Source organism: Mastigoproctus giganteus, chromosome 4, assembly GCF_048544385.1.
Source record: "Mastigoproctus giganteus isolate SK-2022 chromosome 4, ASM4854438v1, whole genome shotgun sequence".
Classification (NCBI taxonomy): Eukaryota; Metazoa; Arthropoda; class Arachnida; order Uropygi; family Thelyphonidae; genus Mastigoproctus; species Mastigoproctus giganteus.
The window spans coordinates 217,556,819-217,583,496 of record NC_143578.1 but is presented as its reverse complement, the minus strand read 5'-3'; the positions used below and the strand labels follow the sequence as shown (position 1 = coordinate 217,583,496).

Genomic DNA, 26,678 nt, shown 5'->3' with positions numbered 1-26,678 from the left:
TTAAGGCTCAGCTGGACAGGTATTTCAAACGAATGGAGGGGTGAAGTGGAAGTTTTTTTTTTCTGGCTGATGCTGCATAAGTTTGCTTTCTTGCATCATATGCCTCTACTAATGCTAATGCTAATGTAAGCGGTAGGCACTAGTAAGCTTGCCTACTTGACAATGACAATGTAAGATGTAAAATCTTACAAATTTAAAATAAAAATAATTGTTTTGCTAGAAGTAATGTTAAAGTTTTAAGAACCCTAGATTTAGTGATAGAATAGTTTATGTGTGAGAATTGAGAATAGTAGCAAAGGGGTAAACAAGTAATTCAAATAATACGAGAGAGCAAACAGGGACAGCAGGACTAAGTAAAGGGGTGCCATTTGAGAACGGGCGTAAAGGGGTTGCTTAAGGAAGAACAATAAGACGTGAAGCAGGATTATGCGAGGTGCCTCCTTTGATCTATAACTCCGTTGGAGCCATAGATCATAAGTACACGTGCCTTGAGTGACTACTGAATGCTGTGCTGTTTCTTGTATTCTCTCTATCTTGTGAACTCCTCTGACCGTTTGGTCGTCCCGGAATATAAACAGAAAATTTATTTATTTATTATATACACAGCAAAAGGATACTAGATATAATCTCTTAACATCAGTTGTTTATTCTCCCTTTTCAAGCAGCTCTGTGTACTTATTCTTTTCATGCAACATTTTGTCTACTTTCTGCATTAAGCTAGAATTTTCTAATGAATTCATCTTGTGTAGCAGGTCTTTTGGAGGCCTGATACTAAGTTAAGAAATTAAACATTTCTACCACTACTATATAAAAAAAAAATAATAATAAAAAAATAACCACCCCAAAGCCACCGCTGCCAACCAAAAAAAAAAATAACGTTTTTATAGTTATAAATTTATAGTTTGGTAATAAAAACACCTTTAGTATTAATTATATTCCTATGGAATTATATAAAGATTTTTTTTCGATGTTGGTAAAGAGCTTTCCATGTTTGAGAAAGCTTTGGGCTTGTATCATGCGACTTTCGTAATTTTAGTCAGATGTCGCTAATGCCAACTGACCACAGCGTATTTATGTAATGATATTATGTATTACTTCTAGATACTGCCGAATATCTGTTGTGCTTACCGAGTTTATCGGTATATCTGAATGTATTTTTAATTTATTTTGTACTTGGATTCTATTTATATACTTTAAACCTGATATTATAATGTATGACGCCGAAGAGGGTAGGTATAATTAAATATATCGTAATCTTTAACATATATTTATGATAAAATTATATGAGTTTATACCCTAATTATCTGTAATCATATGAATCTTAAAGTATGTTAGCCATATTTACATGACAGCTGGTATTTTCATTCTTTTAGCTAAGTGTAATATTTTCTTTGAACTGATGGCATATTAATAATTCCGCGTGAAAGCATTCGGCTTCAGGAAACTTTTTATATGCAACTCTAGATGTATCTAATGTTTTCAGTAAATGCCACATTAAATAATTCAATTTCAGTGGACCTTTGTATACTGAGTTATTGTCGGTTTGTGGCAGTCACTCTTCGTGGATATTCATTTATATGTTGTTCTTGTTTCCATTATTGATGTTCAATGGTTCATAATGAGACTCTGAAATTTAGCTTGCTCCAAACATGAATGGGGGGGGGGGGACCCTCATGTGAGTTCAGTTGTTAAAATTTTAGGGATTATTCTGGTTAAAATAAATTAGTTTGATAAAATTTAACAGACTATTTTAGCTGCAAATGATAGCTGAAATTCTTCTTGAGCAGTCCCCTCATTACCAAATTGGCAGCATAACCCTGTACTGCATTAAACAGTATAGGATGCTATGTTTATTTATTGTTTTTAATCAGTCGCATGGTTTCTTCAAAATCAAAATATACAGTTTTCTTTTTTTTTTGTAACGACAAGTATATTATAATTACAGTATGTCACATGAAGTATTCATGAAGAGCAACCACCATGAACTGAAACTTGTCTGAAGTGTCATTTATTATTTTTGATGTCAATGTGCTATACCATAATCTGAGCACTAAATGTGGTTAATGATTATTTATTCAAAATGATTAGTTATTAATTCCTCTAAGTGATCACATGGGAGAATAAAGAAAGCCTTTTTTTTTTTTTTTTTTTTTTTTTTGTGTGGATATAGGGACTTTTTGTTTACCTCCCCTTGTACTTTTCAAAGATAAGTTACCAGATGATTTTAAGATACACACCTAACATGTTTGTTTCTTTTTTAGCACATTTGCTGTTTTTTATATTTGCGAGGATCCTTTGTGTGCTTTGGGGTGCTTCTGTGGGACACTTCTCATGGGCACTCAAAAGTAGCCACTGCTTTTTAGTAAATTGAAGGGATTTCATTTGTGAAGAATCATCACTCCAAGTATCATCGGCTCTGTTGTGTTTTTTTAGCCTTCTAACATTAACATTTGAATGAGATTCAGTATCAACAAGATTCAGACTTCGAAATACTTCACATTTCAAATAATCTGATATCAAATTAACAAGATATACTGTAATTGTAATAAAAATTGTGTGTGTGTGTAATTTTAATGTGTTATGATGTGCAAATTTTATCTTTGACATGCACCGGCTTTCATTCTTTTAAATTAATCATTCATTTAGAATTGGAAATATCTTATTTGAGAGGGGCCTTTATATTTTCCTTGGGGCTTTTCTGGGATGCTGATACAAGTAAGCAGTGCTTTTTAATAAATGGATTTCATCTGTGAATAATCACCACTCCAAGTAATGCCAGCATTAGCAAGGGCACATGATGCAAGAAAGCAAGCTTATATAGCATCAGCCAAAAAACACAGCTCATCCTGCTTCCATTTCACCCATTCACTCACTCCAAATGTTTGTATAGTTCTGCCTTGAATCTGTTTAAGCTATCAACTTCTACAGTGGCAGATGGAAGTTTGTTCTACAAATCAACCACCCGCTGGCTAAAGGCAAACTTCCATACATCTTTCCTACAACTCTCTTTCCTCAATTTGAATTTATGCCCTCTCAGGTGATTATTCTGAGCAAGAAGAAGAAGAATCCCATCAGCATTGAGCATGTTCAAACCATTCAAGACTTTATACACCTCAATCAGATCACCTCACAGGTGCCTAGTCTGCAGACACTGTAATTTGCAAAATTTAAGTCTTCCTTCATAAGAGCAGCCCTTTGTTCCATTCACTAATCTTGTTGCCCTTCTCTGTACTCGTTCCAACAGCTCTACATCCTTCTTAAAATGAGGCCTCCAGACCTGTATACAGTACTCAAGGTGTGGCCTGACCATTGCCTTATACAAGGGGATAATCACCTCCTTATCCCTGCTAGAAAAATTCCTGTATGTCATTGACAAGACACCATGGGCTACTCTTGTGGACCATCTGCACTGCTCAGAAAACTTCATATCTGCCTGCACAATTACCCCCGGGCCTTTTCGCTCTCTATCACTGTCAGTGTAGTACCACACAGTGGATATGTTACTCTAGGGTTACTGTTTCCCATATGCATTACTTTACATTTGTCAATGTGAAACTTCAGTTGCCACCTCTCAGCCCATCTGCTCAACTTTTCTAGATCCTGTTGCAGCAGTGTACTGTCATTAACAACTTTGCCGACCTTCGTATCATCTGAAAACTTGGACATTAAGCTTTGATATACCATCATTAATGAATACAGAAAACAACAATAACCCAACACTGAACCCTGGAGGACTCCACTAATAATATTAGGGCATGAAGAGCAGTGTCCATTGATTACCATAGCAGCAATTTGCCTCCAATGCCACACTGCTCCAATTTGTGCAGCAGTCTTCCATGTGCAACAGTATTAAAAGCCTTTCTAAGATCCAAATACAGTCTATTCTGGGTATTTGGGACACATTGGGACTAATGCATTTTGGCCTGATTAAACGACTGCCCCAGTTTTCTGAAGTTTCACGTAAAAAGTTAAAAACAGTGGACCCCAGCTTTACAATTGGTTCACTGTACAATCAAATCAAGTTACAATGGACTCACCATAGTAAAGTACCATCCACTATACGACATGTAGTAAGTGCCAGTCATTGCGATCACGTTTGTGAATCGAATTTTAATTCTATTAAACAGCGATTCTAATTAGCAAAAATAGGATGAATATCCTATTTTCACTAATTAGAATCGATATAAAATCCACAGGCTATAAAAGTGAAGATATACTGTATTAAGCACAAATTTATCCTTTATTACCTTACCAATTAAAAAATTAAATGATACGTGAAAATCGGAAGAATATACGTGATAATCAGAATAATTAATATGTACTGTAATATGTACATACTAACTAGTTGACATTTCTGTTCACTGACATTTGTGGGTAGGGGTTAAAATTAAAAACAGTAAAAAGATAAGCAATCAATAACAAAGAACACGGCACACACAAATTGCAAGTAATACAATACGCGCAAGTGAGAATGGAGTAACAAGTTACAAAGCTTTAAAAATAGAAATGAAGAGAAGATTCAGAAAATAAATTTTTTTATATGATTGAAGATTTCATGGAAGTGTAAACATATTTCACTATAATTACCCACAGAATTCCAGCTGTCGGTATTATCGCAAATTCAGTAAGATCGAGTTTACTATCCGTTTATGATAGATTGCACTAACAGAAAAGCCCAATAAACAGTGACTGCTAATTGTTTTTATTGTTTTATGGTTGTGACCTCCAGAAATCCAACCGAACCACGTGGTACGGTCGGCGACAATCGTAGGGTAATCTCCAGTACAGCTGTCTCCTGCCCCGATTAAATGACATGTTGTCCCAATTAAGCGAAGTATAAACCCTGGCTATTTTCTCAATTGGGTTCTGTTTTTTAAGATTTGCCCCAATTAACTGGTGGCCCAAATAACAGGAATCCACTGTATATGATATCAAAATTATTCTTTGCATCCAGTTCCTTTGTGACTACATCATAGTATCCAATCAAATTGGTCAGACAAAGCTTCCCCTTAAGAAACCTATGCTGTGTTCAAGCTATAACTGAAGTCTTGTCTAGATGATCCTGCAAGCTTCTTTAACCAGTACCTCTATTAATTTCCTTGGAACAGAAGTTTAAACTAACAGGTCTGTAATTACCCGTCTCCCTTTGATCCCCTTTTGTGGATTTGGGTCACATTTGCACATCTCCAGTCCATGGGTACCTCCCCTGAGTCCAAGGAAGCTTTCATAATTATGACTAAGGGTTTGCTTACTTCCTTTGCTGCCTCCTTTAATATAACTGGATAGATTCCATCCACCCCAGGTGCCTTTCTTATGTTTATCTTCAAGAATTTCTTCTCCACTTTACTCTCAGTTATTACATGATTATCTAGCTAAACAAGATTCAGAATCTGCATCACTCAAATAGAATTCATTTCAGTATGATATGATGTATTATAAAGAACTGCTTTAATGTCATCAGCATCAACATTTTGCTTATCACCGTTCCTTTTCAATCCTGATTTTATAGGAAAACATTTTTCGCACAAATTTTTATCAGTAGACAGAGACACTAAGAATGATCATTTGTTTTTCACAAACTAAATAATTAAAATTCAGCAAACATAATCTTCAAAAAAAATTTAGCTTTTTTTATTTTGGAAAATACTGAACTAGATAAAATAACTTCAGCATAAGCTAAAAAAAAAATTACTAAACTAGATAAAATAACTTCAACATAAGCAAAGAACATATGAAACTGAACAAAATATACATCTTTTATAATGCTGTACAGATAGTGCAAGTGACACTAGCCAAAATCCCAGCCGTCGTGCCATTGGTTCAATCAGTATGTAAAGTTCAGTTTGTCCATTTATTCATTTCATGTGCCTTTCATTTTACAGTGCTCATTTATTGACTGCAATTGAATGGATGCATATGTGTGTTAAAGCATAAAAGTTGCAGTTCATTTCAATGCAAATTTTCATTGCAACAGTGAATATGTTAACATGTAGATATAACCATAAATGAATTAATAATCAGAAGTAAGTCATTAAAAATTCATAAGATAAAATAAACCATTATATTTAAGCTATGAGAGGAAAATGTATGAACAATTCACATTGGAAATAAGTTTACAACTTGGTGAGCTCAGTCCATTTTGGTTTCTTGTTTTATTTTTTTATTGTATTCAGAAATTAAAGTATTTATTTTTTTTTTTTATATTGTGCATGCAAGTTTGCATTTCCAGAATAGAATATCCTTTTAATGTTTCTGATTGTGTAAATTTTATCTTTGACATTCACAGATGTTTAATCTTTTAAATTAATCATTCATTTAGAATTAGAAATATCATGTGTTTGTTGATTTGGATTAACCACTGAATGAATTTTATGATTGACCATAATGGTGTTACATCTAGAGCTATAGATTTTACTGTTGCTGTGTATTGTCTGTTTGGGGTTATTTGATCTAATGAGTGTGTGTACTACTCAGAATTTCTTCTTCGAATTTTGCTTTTATATCTATACATGAGGTGATTAGATAGTCTGGGAATGTATATGAGTGCTCAGAAATATTTGTATTGGATTGAATACGATAGTATTTTAAATTCATTCATTGTTGTAGCCATTTACAGCTGATTCTTGATTTATGTTATAATGCGATAATAAAAATTGATTTACAATACTTTTTTTGAATGGGAAAAATGAAACTCATCAGCTATAAAAACAAAACATCCTACCCTCCTTACTCTCCATCCTCTAATAATTTGTCTACTGCATCCTTAAATTTATTCAGACAATCCACTTTCACAGCACTAGATGGAAGTTTGTTCCAACAAATCAATTACTTGCTGAAAGCAAATTTCTGCATATCTGTCCTGCAGCCATCCTTTTTCAAATTTAAGTTTATGTATGTTGTCAAGGCCTCCGTAGCCGAGTGGTCAGGAGCGGGAGTGCAGAAGCACACGCTCTTTGAGTAGACTGGGGTTCAAGCCCCTGACTGCTGAATACGGTCGATCTGCCAACCCGCAATGGACCAGCATGGCAGATTATGGTCCATTTCCCTCAGCATGAATTGTTGAGGAGGCTTCCATCCTGCAGTGGGTTGATAATGGCTGCACTTTACCTTTTTTTTATGTTGTCTGAGAAGAGTAAGGATGCCATTAGCAGTTAGTTTACTCAGTCTGTTTAAAGCTTACAAACATCAATGTATCCCCCTCCCAGCTAATTTATAACTTTTTAAATTTTACAGATCAGTTTTTCTTAACACTAAAACAGTAATTTGACAAAGTTGTTTTTATTATAGAACCATATGAAGAGGATGACTCAGAAGAAATTACACCTGATTTGTGGCAGGAAGCATGCTGGGTCGTTATTAGTGCTTATTTTGATGAAAAAGGTTTGGTTAGACAACAGCTAGACTCTTTTGATGAATTCATTCAAATGTCTGTTCAGAGAATTGTGGAAGATACTCCACAGATAGATTTACAGGCTGAAGCTCAGCACACATCAGGAGAAATAGAAAACCCAGTAAGTATATTATCTAGTACAGTGGTTCCCAACCTTTTTTGACTCGTGAACCCCTTTCAACCTAATATTTTTATTGCGAACCACTAAGCCTATATTCTCTGAAATCATATATAGTTCTGAATTTTTATTATAAAATATTTCCAGTACTACGTTTTTATAAGCGATATTGCACAATAATAAAAATTAAGTACCTATACATAACAATGGCCTTTGAGAATTAAAAAAAATTAATTTAGAATGGAAAATTATTTATTTAGCACGATATACTGTAAGATAGTAAACTAATTATAAAGAATTGTGGGAGATGTGGTTTCTTTTGTTGGCATTCTTTACTTTATATGTAATTTTATTTTACTTTATTGTTTATTATTAGTTATATTTTGTAGTTTACAAAAATATACCCATGTAAATCTAAGCGGATGCCATTACAGAATTTTTAATGCGAACCCCCCGGAACACTTTCACGGACCCCCCCATGGGTTTGAAACCACTCGTTGGGTGGGAACCACTGATCTAGTAGGTGATAAATTTTTTTTTTTCTTTTGAAAAGGATGAGAGTTAGTCACGGTCTAATGTTTTGTGATTTTTGAGTTGATGTTTTGGACAATTCTCAATATGGCTATATGGTGCAAGAAAGTCTAAGACTTTTGCTGCACCAGTCAAAAAAAAAAAAAAAAAAATTACTAGGCTGTCAATTCTGTTATGCTGATGAGCATGTCCACATTTATAATCCCTAGTTCTGGAATCGGTTATGAACAGTGAAAATTCACCCGCATTCATTTTACTCTCTCCTCTCAGAGCCTTACATAGTGAGTTGTCTGTGTATTATTAACACCTCCCCCCTTCCCTTGTGTTGGAATGGACTGATATGTGATGCTGGCAAAAGCTCAAATTGGGAACAACTGATATAAGATTGTAGTTTGCCAATGTAGTGATCAGTTTTTGAGTGTCTGTGAGGAAGAATGGGTCATGTCAATCTTTCCGATGTTTGGGGTGACAGCAAGACATGAGGGTGCCAGTATCTTGACAACAGTTAACACGGTCAAGTGCTTTCATTCTGTCGCCAATGAGTCTACTCTGACTTGCTCAACAGAGGTTGAACAACAAGCCAGAAGTCACGAGGGACAGCCATACGTGGTCAGTACTTGTGATGAGTTATCTCATAACACAGTGGTGATGCAGCAGAGTGGCTCAGCTAACCGCCCAATACAACATAGGAAGAGCAAGACTAATATCCCCACTGACTATGTGTCGGACATTTTCTTGTATAGACTGCGGTGGTCAGTGGACATCATGGGTATCCATGCTCATTGCAAGAAAGAAACTGTGCCTTGCGTGGGCATGTCAACAGATTTCTAGTGGTCCAGCCAATGCTGGACCACTAGAAATCTGTTGCCTGGTCTGATGAATCTTATTTCCATTTCTATCGTGCTAATGGGTATATTCACATTTGGAGAGCATAACATGAGGCTGTTGCACCAGGATGTGCTGTTGGAGTTTGGCAAGCTGTAGACATTGTTGTTATGGTTTTCTGTTTTTGTGGCATGCCTTGGGCTTTTGATCACCATTAATTAGTGGCTCAATGGAATGCCTATCATTGTTGACCAGGTACACCCCTTCACGATGATAGTGTATCTAGACAATTCCTGCATCTGTCAGCAAGGCAGTGTACCATTCCACAAGGCCCATCAGGTTGCTAACTGGTTTCAGGAACATGACAGTGAATTCTCAATCCTCTCATGGCTGCCCAACTCAGCCCAATTGGGCACGTTTGGGACCTTCTAGAAAAAGACATTTTATGCTATGACCATCCACCTGATAACTTGCATGACATTATCAGGTGGATGCCAAACTCATGCCAAGACCTGCATGGGCTGTATTACAGGCAAACGCTGGTCTTGTGAGGTATTAGGTAGGATTGCTAATGCAAAGCAAACTCAGCATACACTTTCAATATTTTAATGCACTATATATTGAATTATACTCTATGTAATTAAATATCAAATAGGTGGCTAGTTACCAAATCTGTAGTACACATTCAAAATATTTCCTCATATGGTTGCCCTTTTGTCAGTCTTATTAGGCACATGGCCCATCTTTGGATGCTTTCAAGAAGTTCCATGTTGCTGTTTAGGTGCATTCTCCATTCTTGCTACAATATTCTAAGTGTAGTCTAACAATTGCTCTGTAGAGTTGGATAATAAACTCCACATCCCTATGAGCAAATGTTTGATAATTCATCAAACACCTTGGGCCTTCCTTGTAACTTGTCTACACTGCTTGGAGAACTTCATGTCTGAGCATATTGTAACTCCCAAATCCCTTTCATTACTGGTTTTAATCTAGCCCCAGTGTATAAGTTGTTATAAGGTTGCCATTCCCCAAGTGTGTAAGACCTTGCATTTTGCTGTATTAAGACTTATTTTTTTTACTTTTCTTGCGAAGATTGCCTAAGTCATTCCCAAAGAAGCGCTGCTTGGATTTGATAATTAATTAAACCACCAGTCTTGATAACAACTGCAAATTTTGACATTTTATTACTAGTAGTAGCAAATAATGCAAGAAAGAAAGTTTATAAAGCATCAACCACAAAAAAAATATATATATATATATCCTATATACTTCACCCATCCATACCTTCCAAGAATTTGTCTAGTTCTTCCTTGAATTAATTCAAACTACCCACTTCAACAACAACAAATGGAAGTTTATTCCAACAATGAACCACCCACTGGCTGAAGGCAAACTTCTGCACATCTATCCTGCAATCATCCTTCCTCAATTTGAATTTATTTCTCCCCCATGTGTTTAGTCTCAGGAAGAATGCCATCGGCATTTAGCTTATTCAATTCATGCATTTAGCTTATTCAACCCATTAAAGGCTCATTCAATCCTTAAACACCTCTGTCAGATCTCCCTGCAGGTGCCTAGTCTCCATATGCTGCAATTTGCAGAACTGAAGCCTTTCTTGTTAAGAGCATTCTTTTATTTCTTTCATCAATCTGGTTGCCCTTCTCTGTACCCAATCCAGCAAATCTACATCCTAAAGTGAGGCCTCCAGACCTGTATACTGTACTCAAGATGTGGCCTTGTACAAAGTAGTAATCACCTCCTTATTCCTGCTAGCAAAGTTTTTGTATATCATTGACAAAACCTCATGAGCTGTCCTGGCAGCCTGTCTTCACTGCTCAGAGAATTTCATATCTGACTGCACAATTACACCAGCTCCTTTTCATTTTCCATTACCCTCAGTGTAGTACCACACAGTTAGTATGTTAATCTGGGATTGCTTCTATCCATATGCAAGACTTTGCATTTGTATATTAAACTTCAACTGCCATTTCTCAGCCCATCAACCTAATTTTCCTAGATCTTGTTGGAGTAGCTCACCCTGGTTACTGTAGTTAACCACCCTGTCTTCTTAAAATCAACTTAGACATTAAGCCTGATATACCTTCATTAATAAATACAGTGGGCCCTCCACTTTACGATCCAGTCATCATCTGGAAAGTTAATCACCCATTATAATACATAGGTTTACTGGCCCACTCTTTCTCTGTATAGCTGTTTGGTATACTCATCACAGTCAATAGGCCTATAGCACACTCCTACTCATTTTTGTTTTCCCAGTGCTTATGTCGCATCAAACTGACTCAGTGTTGCTAACCAGGCTAGTTAATCATTATTTTTCCTTTACAAAGCCATTCTGTGTTTCCTTCTGTTCCATTTCAAGTGATCCTTTACTGCATCCTTGATTATTGCTTCCATGATTTTCCAAAAATAAAAATAAAAAATAAAAATAAATACTGCTGAAGTCAAACAGATTGATTACCTACCCTTATATCTTTTTTGTCCTGCCTTTATGCATTGGTGATATATTGGTACTTCTTTTGGTTGAAGGCAAATTCTACTGAGTAATGATTGATGCCTTTATAATTAACCTTAATGGTCCCAAGCATTCTCTTGCTGCATCCCTCAAAATAATTGGGTATATACCATCTCAACCCCAGGAGCCTGGCTCACTTTTAGGTGTGAATGTCTTTCTAATAAATAATCTTCTGAAAAGTCAGTTTCTTTAATTTCATGTTTCAGTTTCACTTGCACTATTTCCCCACACTATGCAGGGTCTTTTTGTCTATATACAAAGGATGGACAAAATAATGGAAACCCTTGATGTGAAAATAGTAGTTTTTGTAATGACTGTATGACATATTATGAACATGGAGTGATTTTTTTTTTTTTTTTTTTTTGTTTCTTCCAAGTAGTACTGTGAAGGAAAGACAATAAAAGCTGATAAAAGATGTTTATTTAGAGGTGCATAAAAAGGTACATGAGCAACATTAGAGGTACTTGAAGACATTGACTGACATGTGAATTTCAGAGGCCAGATTGTTGTTGCATGCTTAGTAGGAGTATTGGTGACTAAACCTGCTGATTTCTTTAATGTATGCAGAGAAACTGTATCAAAAGTATGTCTGCATTCCTTGGTAAATGGAAAAACAAAACCTGATAGAACAAATGGTGGCAGAAAATGGAAGTTTTAACTTATTAATCACTACTTTTGTGGAAAGTTGTTTTGTTTTGAGTGAACACTTTTTCATTTGTTGCATGTCCTGAAAATGGTGAAATTTGAATAAAATGAGAATAATTAAATTTTGTTTAATGTTCTATTTTTCATTACAATAAAAACAAAACATTAAACAAAAAATTCTCATTACAGTTTACACTGATGATGATATAATGAAAAACAACTTTCAAGTGACCTCCATAGGCTTCACGAGGGGGAATTATTCTTTTGAATATAAAGAAAGAAGAGTTGCTTGTCAACATCCTGAAATGATTAAAACATGTTCATGCCATCATTTGATTTGATCAAAAATTGACCATTAGAGAAATTACTGAGGAGACATCTCTTTCATTAGGCTTTGTCTGGGTCACATTGACTGAGGATTCCAGCACAAGACAAGCAAGAATTGAGTGTTTCACTTGCATTCTTGTCCTTGATCAAAATCTGCATGGAGCGTCCTCATTTTATAGGAGTTATTTGGGCAAGCTGCCTTGTATCCTGCATTTTTAACAAAAATTATAACATGTAATGAGCCTTGGGTGTGTGGATACCTAAAGACCAAAGTCCAAAGCCACTAAGGCAAAAAAAAAAAAAAGTACATCAATCAAAATCATATGTGGAGGTCATGCTAATTTACATTCTTCAAGGTGTCACCATTAATGTAGGCTACTACCAAGAAGTTTCAAAATGGTTGAGAGACATTCTGTTGTAAACATTCAGAAAATGGTCGACTTGACTCCTTTCACCGTGACAGGGTGATTGAAATAGGACATGAAAGGGAAATGAGTTGAGTCAATTCAAAAAATTCAGTTAAATACGACGGACTCCTAAAAGCTTTGCAAAAATATTTCCAAAAATGTTTTTATCAGTAGCAGGCATGATGGAACAAATGTATGATAGTAGAAGAAAATACTGGAGAATATTTACAAAGAACATTCATTTATCATTGAATAAAATTAATATTTTTTAATATTTTTATAATGTTTACCAAATATTTTGATCAAACCTTGTAATGTAAATAATGGCATTATTGAATTTAATAATGCCATAATTAATTTTCAAACTGTACTGTATATCAGTGATTATAATTAATTTAGAAGAAATGTTTCACAGCACTCCAGAAAAAAAGGCAGATATAAAAGGCTTGCAAATTTTGATTTCTAATGTTGTAGATAAAAGCTGTAGCTATTCCTTGTGTGTGGCTTATGATGTGAATACGTTGTTTCTTCCTTATTAGAAAGAAACAACATATTCACACATAAGATAATTACAGAATAAGATAATCAGCCATAAGATAATCACAGAAATTTGTTTCTAATTTTAGAAATGTTTATGGACATATAATATTGTTCAGCATACTTTACTTTTGATATTGGAAAGTTTTAGGAAAAGTTTTATAATTTTCATTTGCTTTATGAATATTATCTAAAATGTTAACCATTTCCTTCAATTTAGCCACGATATCTTCTGAAATTTGAGCAGATTTATCTTTCTAAGCCTACACATTGGGAAAAGGATGGTGCGCCATGTCCTATGATGCCAAATGAAGCAAGACTTAGAAATCTCACGTAAGCATCTGTTATCATAATGATTTTTTTATATTAATGAAAAGTGGGATACAGTGTTATAGGTTTTCATATTTGAAATATTTGTGTATAGATTTTGAGAAGCCAAAGGACACTAGTAACTTCTGGTATGAATAACCTTAGCTTATATATACAGTTTAGTAAGACAGGCTGTGATGTAAACTGGGATAAAATAAACCCTATTTTGTTAAATTGCTATAACTGATGAAATTGCAAGAGATTTTTTTGTGATCACTTATTATTGGCTCGGCACTCGTTGGTTTGTTGCACAAGAAGTCGTCTTCTTCAGAAATGTTTCAAGAGGCATTTGTTTCCAAGATAATCTTCTCTTTTAATTATAAATTTCACGATTGCATGCATAATCATTTTTTAATGACACACACAAATTGCAACTAACACGATTCGCGTGGAATAACAAGTTTACGAAGCTTTAAAAAAAAGAATGAAGAGAAGATTTTGAAATTTTATTTATGTTTTTTATATGATTGAAGATTTCAGTAAAGGCGAAACATTTCACCATAATAACGTAAAAAACCACACAAATCCGGCTATCGGTATTTTTGCAAATGCAAAAAGATAGTTTACTACCCGTTTATAATTGCTTGCAGTAACAGAAAAGCCCAATAAACCGAAAAGTGCAAATTGTTTTTATTGTTTTATGGTCGTGACCTCCAGAAATGTGCTTTAGAAAAATATCACAAAGGCGTTTAAAATTGATTCTTATAACGGAACATATGATAACGATGAAAGTGTATTGCATTTTAATGATTTGAATTGGTAACTAGTACAATTTACAAACCACACCCATGACCTTATATATGGCCTTAAGGTCATGCTCGTGACCTTAAAAATGACATTTTAGAGAGATAAATAGCTTAGTTATACAGCAAAAATTTCAACTTCCGAGATCTTGAAACGAATTACCAAAATACAATGTGTTATTGGGTTCACATTATGATATTTTAATGATACGATGGTGTCTCTGGAACTGATTAATATTGTAAAGTGGGGTACACTGTATTGTATAGCTATGCACGTGGTTTTGGAATGCGGTATTTATGAATGTTTAACATTCATTTTTTGCAATTAATGTTCATATTTTCGATTTTGTTGATACTTGGTAAAAAAACTCATAAACCCAGGAACTCGTAAAGCGAGAACTGCCTGTACAGTAAAACTCCATTAATTTGAAGTTGAATGAGCCAAAATATATGTGTTTCATTTTAAAAGGGTTCAAAATATATGTACAAGTTCAGAATATTTCAGTATTAATTAATGAAGAGAAATTTTTAGTGACTCTTATTTTTTTATATTTTTAGTGATTCTTATTAACACTGCAGAATTTTTGTAATTCTGATTTAAAATATTAATCTTTTAGTTTTGTTGTGATAGACATTTGTGAATATATGGTTATTGGGTTAACGTAGTCAATATGAGAAAGATGACAACTGTGCAGTGAAGAAATTCTCACACATGATAACAAGAGGCGGTAACAAAAGGTTTACTGGGTTTTATTTTTGCCTCCATTTTACAGTTCAGTGCATAGAAGCTATGCATAAGAACAAGTGCTGTTTTGTTTATTATGTACATCTTTTATTGCGTTTCGTACATTTATTATCATTAGCTATATGGTGCAAGGAAGCCTGAAACTTTTGCTGCACCAGCCAAAAAAAAAAAAAAAAGTCCTGAGTTACCCTGAGAGAGAGCAAGAGCGCGAGCATGTGCGTATGTGTGTTCATGTATTCAGATATTAACTGCTATTTAATACTTGTAATATAAGAAAAAAAACAAAGTAAAAATCTCTTTTTATGTTATCTCATTTAGTAAACTTGTAACTAAGTGTGACTTGATCTTACTATGCGAGTTGGTGATCAGTTGATGTCAGTTTACCACAGCTGAGAGTGGTACAGCTGAAAAATATATGAATGATTACATTGCAAAATGTTACCTTGGTTGTTGGAATTGAATGTGTTTATTTATTTATTTATTTGTTTTTTTCTCTTTGTGTGAGGAAATGAGTTGCCCTTTATTGAAAAGATTAGTCATGGAAGCTCCATGAAAGGAAAATGTACTCAACTATATACTAAAACAAATAATGCATTAAAAAAAACAACACAGATTTTTTAGGATGTTAGAACAGTTTGATTTGAATCTGGAGGTTTTTATATCTTTCATCTTTTAACTTGGCTTTACCAAGTATCAAAAAAAGAGAAAACCTTCTGAAGTAGTTTCATGGTTAATCTCTTCTGTAAATAGCAACTGAATTCACACGAAAATTGGATTTAATTCTGCACAACCAAATTAAAGTTTTACTACTGTAATCAAACATTTTTAAGCCCTACCTACCCACACATACACTGGGCTCTTTTGCTTGGCTGCTCTAAAGTAATGGTAAACTGTTCAACTGTTTTGCGAGCATCTTATGACTAGCATACGTAGCTGTAATTAGCAAGGGTAGATGAGTGTTATGATCCAAAGTTTATTGAATGAGTGGCAGCACTAACAGAGAAGTCTTGCCCATTTTTTGCTTGGATTACAAGTATTAAACATCAAATAATATCCATAATTAAGAATGCTTTCTCTTTAGAGGGTATGTGCAATTATACATAATAAGGGTGCCTCCATAGCCAGGTGGGCAGGAGCAGCAGTGCGTAGCACACGCTTCTTGATTAGACTGGGGTTCGAGCCCGTGACCACCAAATACAGAGGATGAGGAAAGGTCAGGGAATGACCACCGCATATCTCCAGAGCAACATGGCCTTAGTTGCTAACGCTCCTAAAAACCAAAATAACAAATAACAAACAAATACATAATAAGCAACACAACATATACTTCATGAGCTGTACATTAGCTCATATAACTGCATGATTATTATGGTGGCAAAAAAGGAACTCATCTTTGTAATTATTTGTGAGAAATGGAAAAGATTTCACATGCCTTGTGAATTCCTGAAGAAGAATTGTTATTTAGTATATTTTTTAAATACTCCAGTGGAAAATTTTTTTTTCCCCTCTGATGTTGGGGTGTCATGTGTTTTGTATTTGTTATTAAACATTCTGTTTTATTTATTTTTCAATTGCAGTGTAAACAAAATGGTTTATGCATTCAGCCTAATGTGGGTTAGAGTTGCATAAATTTTCTGTGATTCCACACTCAGTTCTTAAGAGTGAGAATAGAAATAAAAAAAATAATAATAAAAAAAAGGTGCCATATACTGTATAATGATGCTAAATTTTGCAAGGTACACTAGCAAATTTTTGTTATATAACAGTGCTTTCCTGCAGGGTTTTCAGCAGTCTTTTTGAATTATACAAGCCATTTACGAGTTGCTTGACCTGGTTCTAACTTTGAATTTCATTGTAGATGTAGTAGTAGTGGCATGTGATGCAAGAAAGCAAGTGTATGAGCTTATGCAGCATCAGCCAAAAAAAAAAAAAAAAAAATCACACCATTCCCTCCAAATGCCTGTCCAGTTCCTCCTTAAATTTATTCAATCTATCAACTTCCACAACGACAGATGGAAGTTTGTTCCAGCAATTAACCACCCGCTGGCTAAAGGCAAATTTCCGCACATCTATTCTACATCTGTCCTTTCGTAATTTGAATTTATGCCCCCTTAGGTTTGTAATCTGAACAAGTGGAAGGATCCCATCAGAATTCAGCGTGCTCAACCCATTCAAGGCCTTATACACCTCAATCAGGTCACCGCGCAGGTGACCTGATTGAGGTGTATAAGTCTCCAGCCACTGCAATTTGCAGAACTTAAGCCTCTCTTGGTAAGAGGATCCCTTCATTCCCCTCACCAATCTTGTTACCTTTCTCTGTATACGCTCAAGCAAATCGACATCCTTCCTAAAATGAGGCCTCCAGACCTGTACGCAGTACTCAAGGCGTGGCCTGACCATTGCCTTATACAGAGGGACAATCACCTCCTTTTCCCCGGGCGCCTCCGTAGCCAGGTGGGAAGGAGCAGCAGTGCATAGCACACGCTTCTTGATTAGACCGGGGTTCGAGCCCGTCACCACCAAATACGGAGGATGCGGAAAGGTCAGGGAATGACCACCTCATATCCCCGGAGCAATATGGCCTTAGTTGCTAATGCTCCTGAAAACCAAATAACAATAACCTCCTTTTCCCTGCTAGCAAAATTCCTATATATCATTGACAAAACCCCATGACCTGCCCTGGCAGCCTGTCTGCATTGCTCAGAAAACTTCATATCTGACTGCACAATTACTCCCAGGTCTTTTTCATTTTCTACCACCTTAAGTGTAGTACCACACAGTTGGTACGTTTCTCTGGGGTTACTTCTACCCATATGCAGTACTTTGCATTTGTCAAGGTTAAACTTCAGTTGCCACTTCTCAGCCCATCTGCCCAAATTATCTAGATCCTGTTGCAGTAGCACACTGCCATTGCTCTCATTAACAACCCTGCTAACCTTTGTATCATCTGCAAACTTTGACAATAAGCCTGATATACCTTCATCAATATCATTGATAAATATACAGAACAACAGTGGACCCAACACTGAACCCTGTGGGACTCCACTAATAACATTAGTCCACCAAGAGCAGCACTCATTGATTACCACCCTCTGTCTTCTCGCACTTAACCATCCTTTTATCCATTGTAGCAACTTACCCTTAATACCATTCTGCTCCAATTTGTCTTCCATGCGCAACAGTGTCAAAAGCTTTCCTGAAATCCAAATATATGGTATCAAAATTATTTTTTGCATCCAGTTCCTTTGTAACCACATCATAATAACCAATCAAATTTGTCAGACAAGACTTTCCCTTAACAAACCCATGCTGTGTCTGAATTATTGTTGCAGTCTTGTCTAGATGATCCTGCAATGCATCTTTAACCAGTGATTCCATTATTTTACCCGAAACAGAAGTTAAACTAACTGGTCTATAATTACTCGTGTCACCCTTTGATCCCCCCCTTTGTGAATTGGGGATACATTTGCACATCTCCAGTCCGTGGGAACCTCCCCTGAGTCCAAGGATGCTCTCATAATTAATAATAATTATGCACACACACTGAAAATTGTGTGATTTTGGCCATAAACGCTAGTATGAGGCCACTACAAATTTTCCCGTGTTTTGACCCAGTCAGCCTCTGTTTATCGATATTGCTTTTCTTTTTCTCTCTGAATCTGCAGTGTCTTCACCAGGACGCTTCCTTTTCACACCTTTTAAGTATTTTACTCATTTTTAGGGAATAAAGCACAATTACAAAACAAGGAGGCATGCTTGATACACGTAAACAAAGCTGCGTGCGTGTAGCAACTGAATAAACAACACTGTAAAAGCAGAGATACACTATTAACACCTCACATTTTACTAAAGCACATTTCTGGGGGTTACTACCATAAAACAATTTCCAGTTGCATTTCTGCTAGTGGAATCTGGTGGTAAAGTCGATCTAATTGCTTTTGTGATTATACTGATAGCTGGAATTGTGTTGAGTTTTACGTTATTATGGTGAAATGTGTTTCCCCTTCACTGATATAAAACACATAAATACATTTTCAGAATCTTCTCTTCATTGCTATTGTGTTGCGTTCAGTTGGGGTGATTCCGCGTTCGACTGCCATTTCTTGTAAACACAAAGGCGAATCGTGCATAAGCGAATTCGGTTCATGTTATATAAGATATCGTTCCCCTTTATAAATCGTGTATGATTGAATTCGTGTAGTGTAAACACATGTTATATGAGGACTGACTGTATACAGCTTTTATAGCTCTCTAGACAGTGCAATTGACACCGAGCAAAATCCCAGCCAAAATGCAATAGCCCATGGTTCAATCAGTATGCTGATATCATTCAGTTGTTCATTTTGTGTGTTGTTCCTTTTACAGTGCTCAGTTATTGCCCACAATTGAATGGACACATAAGGCACAAAAGCTGCAGTTTGTTTTGGAAAAACTTTGTGTTCTGGCAGCAAACTTATAAAAAATAATGTAAAACATTCTGTTTATTATGCTTTCAAGGAAGTACCCACAGTATTAAGATGTTCATTATCAATTACAAGTGTGACTACATTTGTAATGGATCATGTCATTCTAATGTCTGAACCAGTGAGACTGGATGTATGATATTTGCATGTGTTGGATAAACTTTTTACAAAGAATGTATTTAATCTTGTTTTTGTTGTGTATTTTGAAATGGTAAATTTTTTTTTTTTTTTTATTTGCCTCTTTGTACCACTAGTTTGTAATTTATTAAAATTTTAAAATCTGTTTTAGGTATTCAGCTCCTCTATATGTTGACATAACAAAAACTGTGATCAAAGAGGGTGAAGATCCAATTGAAACACAACATCAAAAAACCTTCATTGGAAAGATACCTATAATGCTTCGGTCAACCTATTGCTTATTGAATGGTCTGACTGACAGAGATTTGAGTGAATTGAATGAATGTCCTCTTGATCCTGGTGGTTATTTTATCATCAATGGTTCAGAAAAGGTGAGCTATGATAGGATTATTAATTTTTTATTTAGGTTGTGATGGTGATGACATGTCATAGTAACTAAAGATGCATTTTTTTTTTTTTTAAATATCAGTTGTGTGATTGCAACAATTAAAAAAAAAAAAAAAAAAGACAAATTTCCTGAGATTAGGCTTGTGACACATCCTATTACCTTTTATTTTTTTTCCTTAAAAAATTTAATTTGCCAATATGCTATTTATAGTAAAATCATGCATAGCCATTAGAAGTACAGTCAGCTTGTATAGCACGATAGTTGTGTTCCTAGAAACCCTCATGCAATGCAAAATCGTGCAATATAAACAACAGGCCCTATGGGAAAAATGGGGTTAGGTGCTGACCACCCAAGATTGAACACACATTTGTAACGAAAACATTACCAACCACAATAAATAATCGTAATAAAATACTTTGTTACGACTATTACGTAATAAAATATTGCTAATGCTTTTGCTTCTGTCGTAAGCAAACTTGTTTTTTGTTTGATTTTCTATCCAAACAGATGACAGCTGTTCCATCTCTTCCAATTCTTTGTCTTAATCTAATGGATTTTAATTACACTTTGAGTTGTTCCTGCTATGAAAGTTGTTTTTATTTTCTCTGCATTCTTTGTAACTCTCAGCGTTGCCTCATTTAGGCCTGTAGTGTGTGCAATATCATGGTCTTTCATTTCGCTCAAAGCGTTTCACAATTTCATATTTTTTCTCTATTGACAGAGGGGGACTGGCCATAAGCCTTATCGGGGGAACCCCGGTAGGCGGAGGCCGGTGTGATTTTAGCCATAAATGCTAGTGAATAGTGAATTTATGAGGCCACTACAAATTTTCCCGGGTAAGAATTTTTGACCCAGTCTGCCTCTGTTTATCGATATCGCTTTTCTTTTTCTCTCTGAATCTGTAGTGTCTTCACCAGGATGCTTCCTTTTCACACCTTTTAAGTATTTTGCCCATTTTTAGGAAATAAAAGCATAATTACAAAATGAGGAGGCACGCTTGATACACATAAACAAAGCTGTGCGCGTGTAGCAACTGAATAAACAACACCGAAGACAGAGACACACTATGAGCAGCTCACAGTTTACTAAAGAACATTTCTGGGGGTTACTGCCATAAAACAAAAACAATTTCCAATTGCATTTCTGCTAGTTATTTGTTATTTGGTTTTTAGGAGCATTAGCAACTAAGGCCATATTGCTCGAGGATATGCGGTGGTCATTCCCTGACCTTTCCGCATCCTCCGTATTTGGTGGTGACGGGCTCGAACCCCGGTCTAATCAAGAAGAGTGTGTTATGCACTGCTGCTGCTGCTCCTCCTTCCCACCTGGCTACGGAGGCGCCAATTTCTGCTAGTGGAATCTGTTATAAACTGGTAGTAAACCTGATCTAATTGCATTTGCGATAATACTGATAGCTGGAATTGTGTGGCTTTTTAAGCTATTATGGTGAAATGTGTTTCCCCCTCACTGATATAAAAAACATAAATACATTTTCAGAATCTTCTCTTCATTCCTATCAGGTTGTGTTCAGTTGGGGTGATTCCGCATTCGACTGCCATTCCTTGTAAACACAAAGACAAATCGTGCATAAGCGAATTCAGTTCATGTTATATACGATATCGTTCCCCTATTTATAAATCGCGTATGATCGAATTCGTGTAGTGTAAACACGTGTTATACAAGGACTGACTGTATCCATTGGCCTGGTTTGCCATAACTAGCATATATGCTGATTTAATTATATAAATCGATGAATTGTAGCATTTAAAATTATGAAATCTATCTACAATAACATTTAATAAGACATATTCCACTGTATTGTGAAAAGGTTATAATGATTCCTCTCTTGTAACCAACATGATCCATAAATGCACTGTGTCTGGCTCAGTTTTTTTTTTTTTTTCATAGTTTGCATGCTTACATGAGAATGTAATTCTGCTTGCATTTGAGTGAAAACAGGTGGGTGTTGATTGTAATAAAAAGGAGGGAACTTGTGGAGTAGTAAAAACTGGAACTTATTTATTTAATAGTGAATTCTATGTAGTTGTGGTGCTACTCTTTTCATTTTGGGTGCTTGTGCATCAATATTATGTAATTCACAAGTGGAAAGAATGATAAAAGCTTGGAACTGTATAAAACAGATCTATGTTTATTAGCACACAAAAAAAATTAAAATACTAAATCACATATGTAATGATGGAATGCCACTGTAAGTCCATATTCTATTCTAAACTCACAGCAGAGAAAGGTGGGATCATATATTTTATTTAACTCTTGGCTGTGAAAGCTCTTTTGCTATAATAGAAGTAAAAACGAATATTCTCATTGTAGTAATTTAAAACATTATTTACAAATTTATCAAGAGAAAAATTCTTTCTGATTCTGTATCAAATGTTGAACGTGCCCACTCTTGTTTCTTCCCTTTTGGCTGTAATATTTTCAGAGAATAATTTTTTACTGTCGTCACTGAAGATATTACAGTAAGGATTTCATTTATAAACAATATCAAGGATCCTAAACTTTTAGATTTTGTAATAATGAGATCTGACAAAAATGTCTGAACTTGATCATTTTCTTTGGTACATATCGTCGAGTCCACGCCAAAACCATGAATCTGCAAAAAGATAGTTTTGAGAAAAACGCATTTAAAGATTCTTTGACTTTGGAAAAATCAAGTTTTTTAACTAAATGTTGTTTTATAAGTGCTTTCCAAAGATGCTGTTTTTAATCCATATTGATAATTTAAGATTGCCATTGTGTAGGGACTTAAAAATGCACTTTTGCGGTTTTGGTGTTGTGAAATTTGAAATTTTGTCAGATTCATAAAGAATTAAAAAGGTAAAAAAAAAAAAAAAAATTTTGAACACATTTTTGTCGGTCAGAAATGAATATTTTATTAATAAAACAAGGTTAGAGTAACATATACATATAAATATACTTATCTGGGACAAGTTATTAGCTGTAATAATGATAAATGGCTGGAAGTCAAGAGAAGAATAAATTTTGGATGGATAGCATTCAGGAAATATAGTCACATACTGAAGAGCAATATCCCAGTTTGTCTGAAACGTAAAATAATGAACCAATGTATACTCCCCAACATGACTTATGGAAGTGAAACTTTGGCACTCACCAAAAGAATGGAAGAGAAGCTGAGAACTACACAGCGAAGAATGGAACGAATCATATTGGGAATCAGACTGTTAGATAAGAAGAGAAACACATGGATTAGGCAACAAACTCAAGTAAAGGACATTCTTATCAAAACTAAAGAACTAAAATTGTCTTGGGCAGGACACAGCTCGAAGACATGATGACAGATGAAAATAACAGAATGGTACCCAAGAGGAGCTATAAGAAAACCTGGAAGACAAAGGCAGAGATGGATAGATGAAATTCACGAGTTTTTGGGTAGTAAATGGATGGCCAGTGCTCAAAACAGAAGGAACTGGAAAGTTGCTGGAGAGGCCTTCATCCTGCAGTGGATTGAAAATGGCTGATGATGATGATACATATAAATAAATTAAAAATTTATTAATATTGTGTTTAATTACAATAACGTAAGTTGGTATCAATTAATTTTCAATATTTTCTTCATATTCAGATTCTTTACTTAAATCCGGTACTGGTAAATTATCCCCTAATTCTACTGATGCTTTTAAATTTAAATAGAATTTGTGGTACTCCTTTGGTATTGTCAAATCTTGACATATTTTCATTAAATCTTTAAGCTTTGCTTGAGATAAACAAAGTTCTTCATTATAGGCTTTGGGAAGCTTAGGTTGCTCATTGCTGTCTCTTTTTAGGTTTACTGTTATAAATTCATCTTTATAGTTTGCTTTGTAAAACATCGTGACAAGTCCGTCCTGTCCTTTTTGGAATTCAAGGCAGCAGACTTTTCTCCAAGGAACAGTGCCTTTTTTGGCGAGCAAAGTAAAATAGTAAAAGTCATCGTATTGCATGATATTTACACAATGTATAGGTATTTTGACCCATCTCTCAGGGACATAGACAGGTACATACTTGGCTTTTCTCTCAACTTTAGAGCACATTGAGTCACACTCCATTTCTGAATGGCTTAGCTCAAAAAATGTGTCTAACAAGTTTTAAACTAGTGATAATTTTTAACAAGTACATGCACAGTGAAGCCATAAGTGTATTCTTATTCTGATCCCACACAAATCAGACATCATTCTAACTGATGTAATTTGTTTATTATTAGTTTTGTCCTTAATGTATTTAAGCAAACATTTGTTGCAATTTCATTAGTGCCTCTCTCTTTCCTTGGGTCTCATCCCATAAGAAACAGTGACCCCCATGGAAATGCAAATCAAAAACCATTAAATTGTAAATGGCTAATTTACATAGGTAGAAAATTTGGCCCTTTGGAGTATTAAAAACAGCCTCAAGACTGAAATTAAATACTAGGTAAGACTTGCCAAGTTTTTATTGTCCTCTTAACACTAGCAGGCTGCTTTCTTTCAATGTGCATATTAGAATTGGCCGTCTTATCTGTTTTTCTTCCGGAGTCAAACTTATAAACCAATTTTTTTTTTACATTGGTCCTTCTTGGGGGGTGAAAGAAATTCCCTAAATTTACACTTGCCTAAATTTTTCAAATGAAATTGTTTTTTCAGGCCCTGTTCAGTACACTGTTCATTAAACATCCTGAACATTATTGAAATGTTGAAAGTGGCATCAAGATACTTTTTAGATGTAGTTTTACGGCATCATGAGATTCTACCATGCTAAACTAACGAAAGTGCCACATTCGTGAATCTGCATGGTGAGAAGTGTTTTTTTTCACAGATAAGTGAAAATGCATATAACGTTTTCAACTGCTTGGCCTTGAAATACACATACTACATCTTTGACAGGATGTAGTTGACCAAGAAACAACCTCAAGAATCTTTAGGTAAAGAGGGCTAAATTTGCACATCCATCCATGGTTTTGGTATGGTGCCGACAATATGTATCTAACTTTAACTTAAGCTTTGTTGAACACTACTAAGAATGGTGCATATTTTGTTTGTGATTGTACTGAACACAACCAGTTGAGGTTTTCCTTTGTCATCTGATTCAGACTTACCACAAATATTTCATGAAAGCAAGTTATTTCTGTCCTTTATTCTTTGGGACCCTCTGCTGCTGCTGCTGCTGCTGCTCTTTAAATTGCTAATTCCGAGGTAATTTGCAATTTAAAGCATATTAATTAGCATTTTCTTACAAAATTGGTCCTGATATCAGGACATCAGTATTGTTCCAACTTTCTGCTTATGCTTAGATGACTCCAGCACTGTAAAAGGACTGTTCCCTGGAGAATCATTTGACATGATAACATGCTGTTGTGTATATATGTAAATTTTTCATTTGCTTTCCTACACTTGTATAATTAGTAATAATATTTTTTTCCCTATCTCATCCTTGCTTATTACATTGTATTAGCCTTTACTGTAATATTGTATTAGCCTTTGTAACCTTATATTAGCCTTTACTGTAAACCCCTGGCTTATAGCTGTGAAGGGTATTGTGTACGGCGTGTGCTTTTATATGCAATAAAGAGTTCTTCTAATAAATCAGATTCCTCAGTAATGTACATTTCTTTGTTCTATTCTATCAGTGTCTTGCATAATTTTCAGTTTAATTTCCAGGCTTAATTACCTTTTTATGTTTCATCACCATAACTGCCATATAGTGTTTAATACAAACTTTAAATTAATGACCAAAAGGTGCCAGCTCAGATTTTTTAAAAATAGCACAAAAAAAAATTTAATTAAAAAAAAAAAAAAAAAAGTGCTTGGCATAACAATTGAACTGATCCTAATGATGTTTCTTGGAGTGTTTTTATGTTGTTTTTAACAAAAACTGTTTATTTACATAAAAGTAAATTATAATAAGTCAGTCCTGTTTTTGAGAATGCAAAACTTGGTGGTTGCATGCATGCCTGTAGGGAACAGTAACATTATGAACCATACAGAATAACGTAATTTATTTCGTCGGATCATAATGAATTTTGTAATACACATTAACCAGAATTTGTAATAATTAATATGCTTGCTTAGAAAAACCCTTTAGCAGGGGAATTATGTACTTTGTATAAATCAAGTTTATATTAATGAGAGATTCTAATATTTTGTATTTATTATTCAATATAGTTCAGAATAAAGAATGGAATTATAAAATGTACCATTTTCAGCCATTACTTGCCTTTCATCCAAAAAAAGTAAATGGTTTATAAAATCAACTTTGCACCCACCTGTAACAGACAACCTATAAACCAGGCCAAGAGACTTTTCAGTAGTATGGAGAATTTGTTGGCTGCCTACTGTGGAGTGTTTGCCCATCAGTCAATAGATTTTAAATACTGTTAGGAAACTGTAGAATTAATTCATTGTGCAAAGAATTAGGAGTTGCAAGCATCAATCTTCCAGTGTTCACGTCTTACCAGACCTAGAGACTGCAAAGAGTGAGGGAGCAAGGTAGAAGCAATCGTGAAACAAAAAGTTTATAGGTTATGCT

The 26,678-nt window shown here is 34.9% G+C and overlaps 1 protein-coding gene across 1 annotated transcript in view; it reads left to right on the top strand.

The window, feature by feature from the left end:
- Positions 1 to 1,112: 1,112 nt before the first annotated feature.
- The window catches only part of Polr2B (RNA polymerase II subunit RpII140), a 125,654-nt gene continuing 100,088 nt past the window's right edge, over positions 1,113 to 26,678 (top strand). Inside the window, exons 1-4 of the mRNA XM_090371167.1 lie at positions 1,113 to 1,229; positions 7,288 to 7,511; positions 13,534 to 13,646; positions 19,923 to 20,142. Of these exons, the coding sequence (XP_090227293.1) occupies positions 1,211 to 1,229; positions 7,288 to 7,511; positions 13,534 to 13,646; positions 19,923 to 20,142 (576 nt within the window). The 5' untranslated portion in view covers positions 1,113 to 1,210. The remainder of the gene's footprint in view (positions 1,230 to 7,287; positions 7,512 to 13,533; positions 13,647 to 19,922; positions 20,143 to 26,678) is intronic.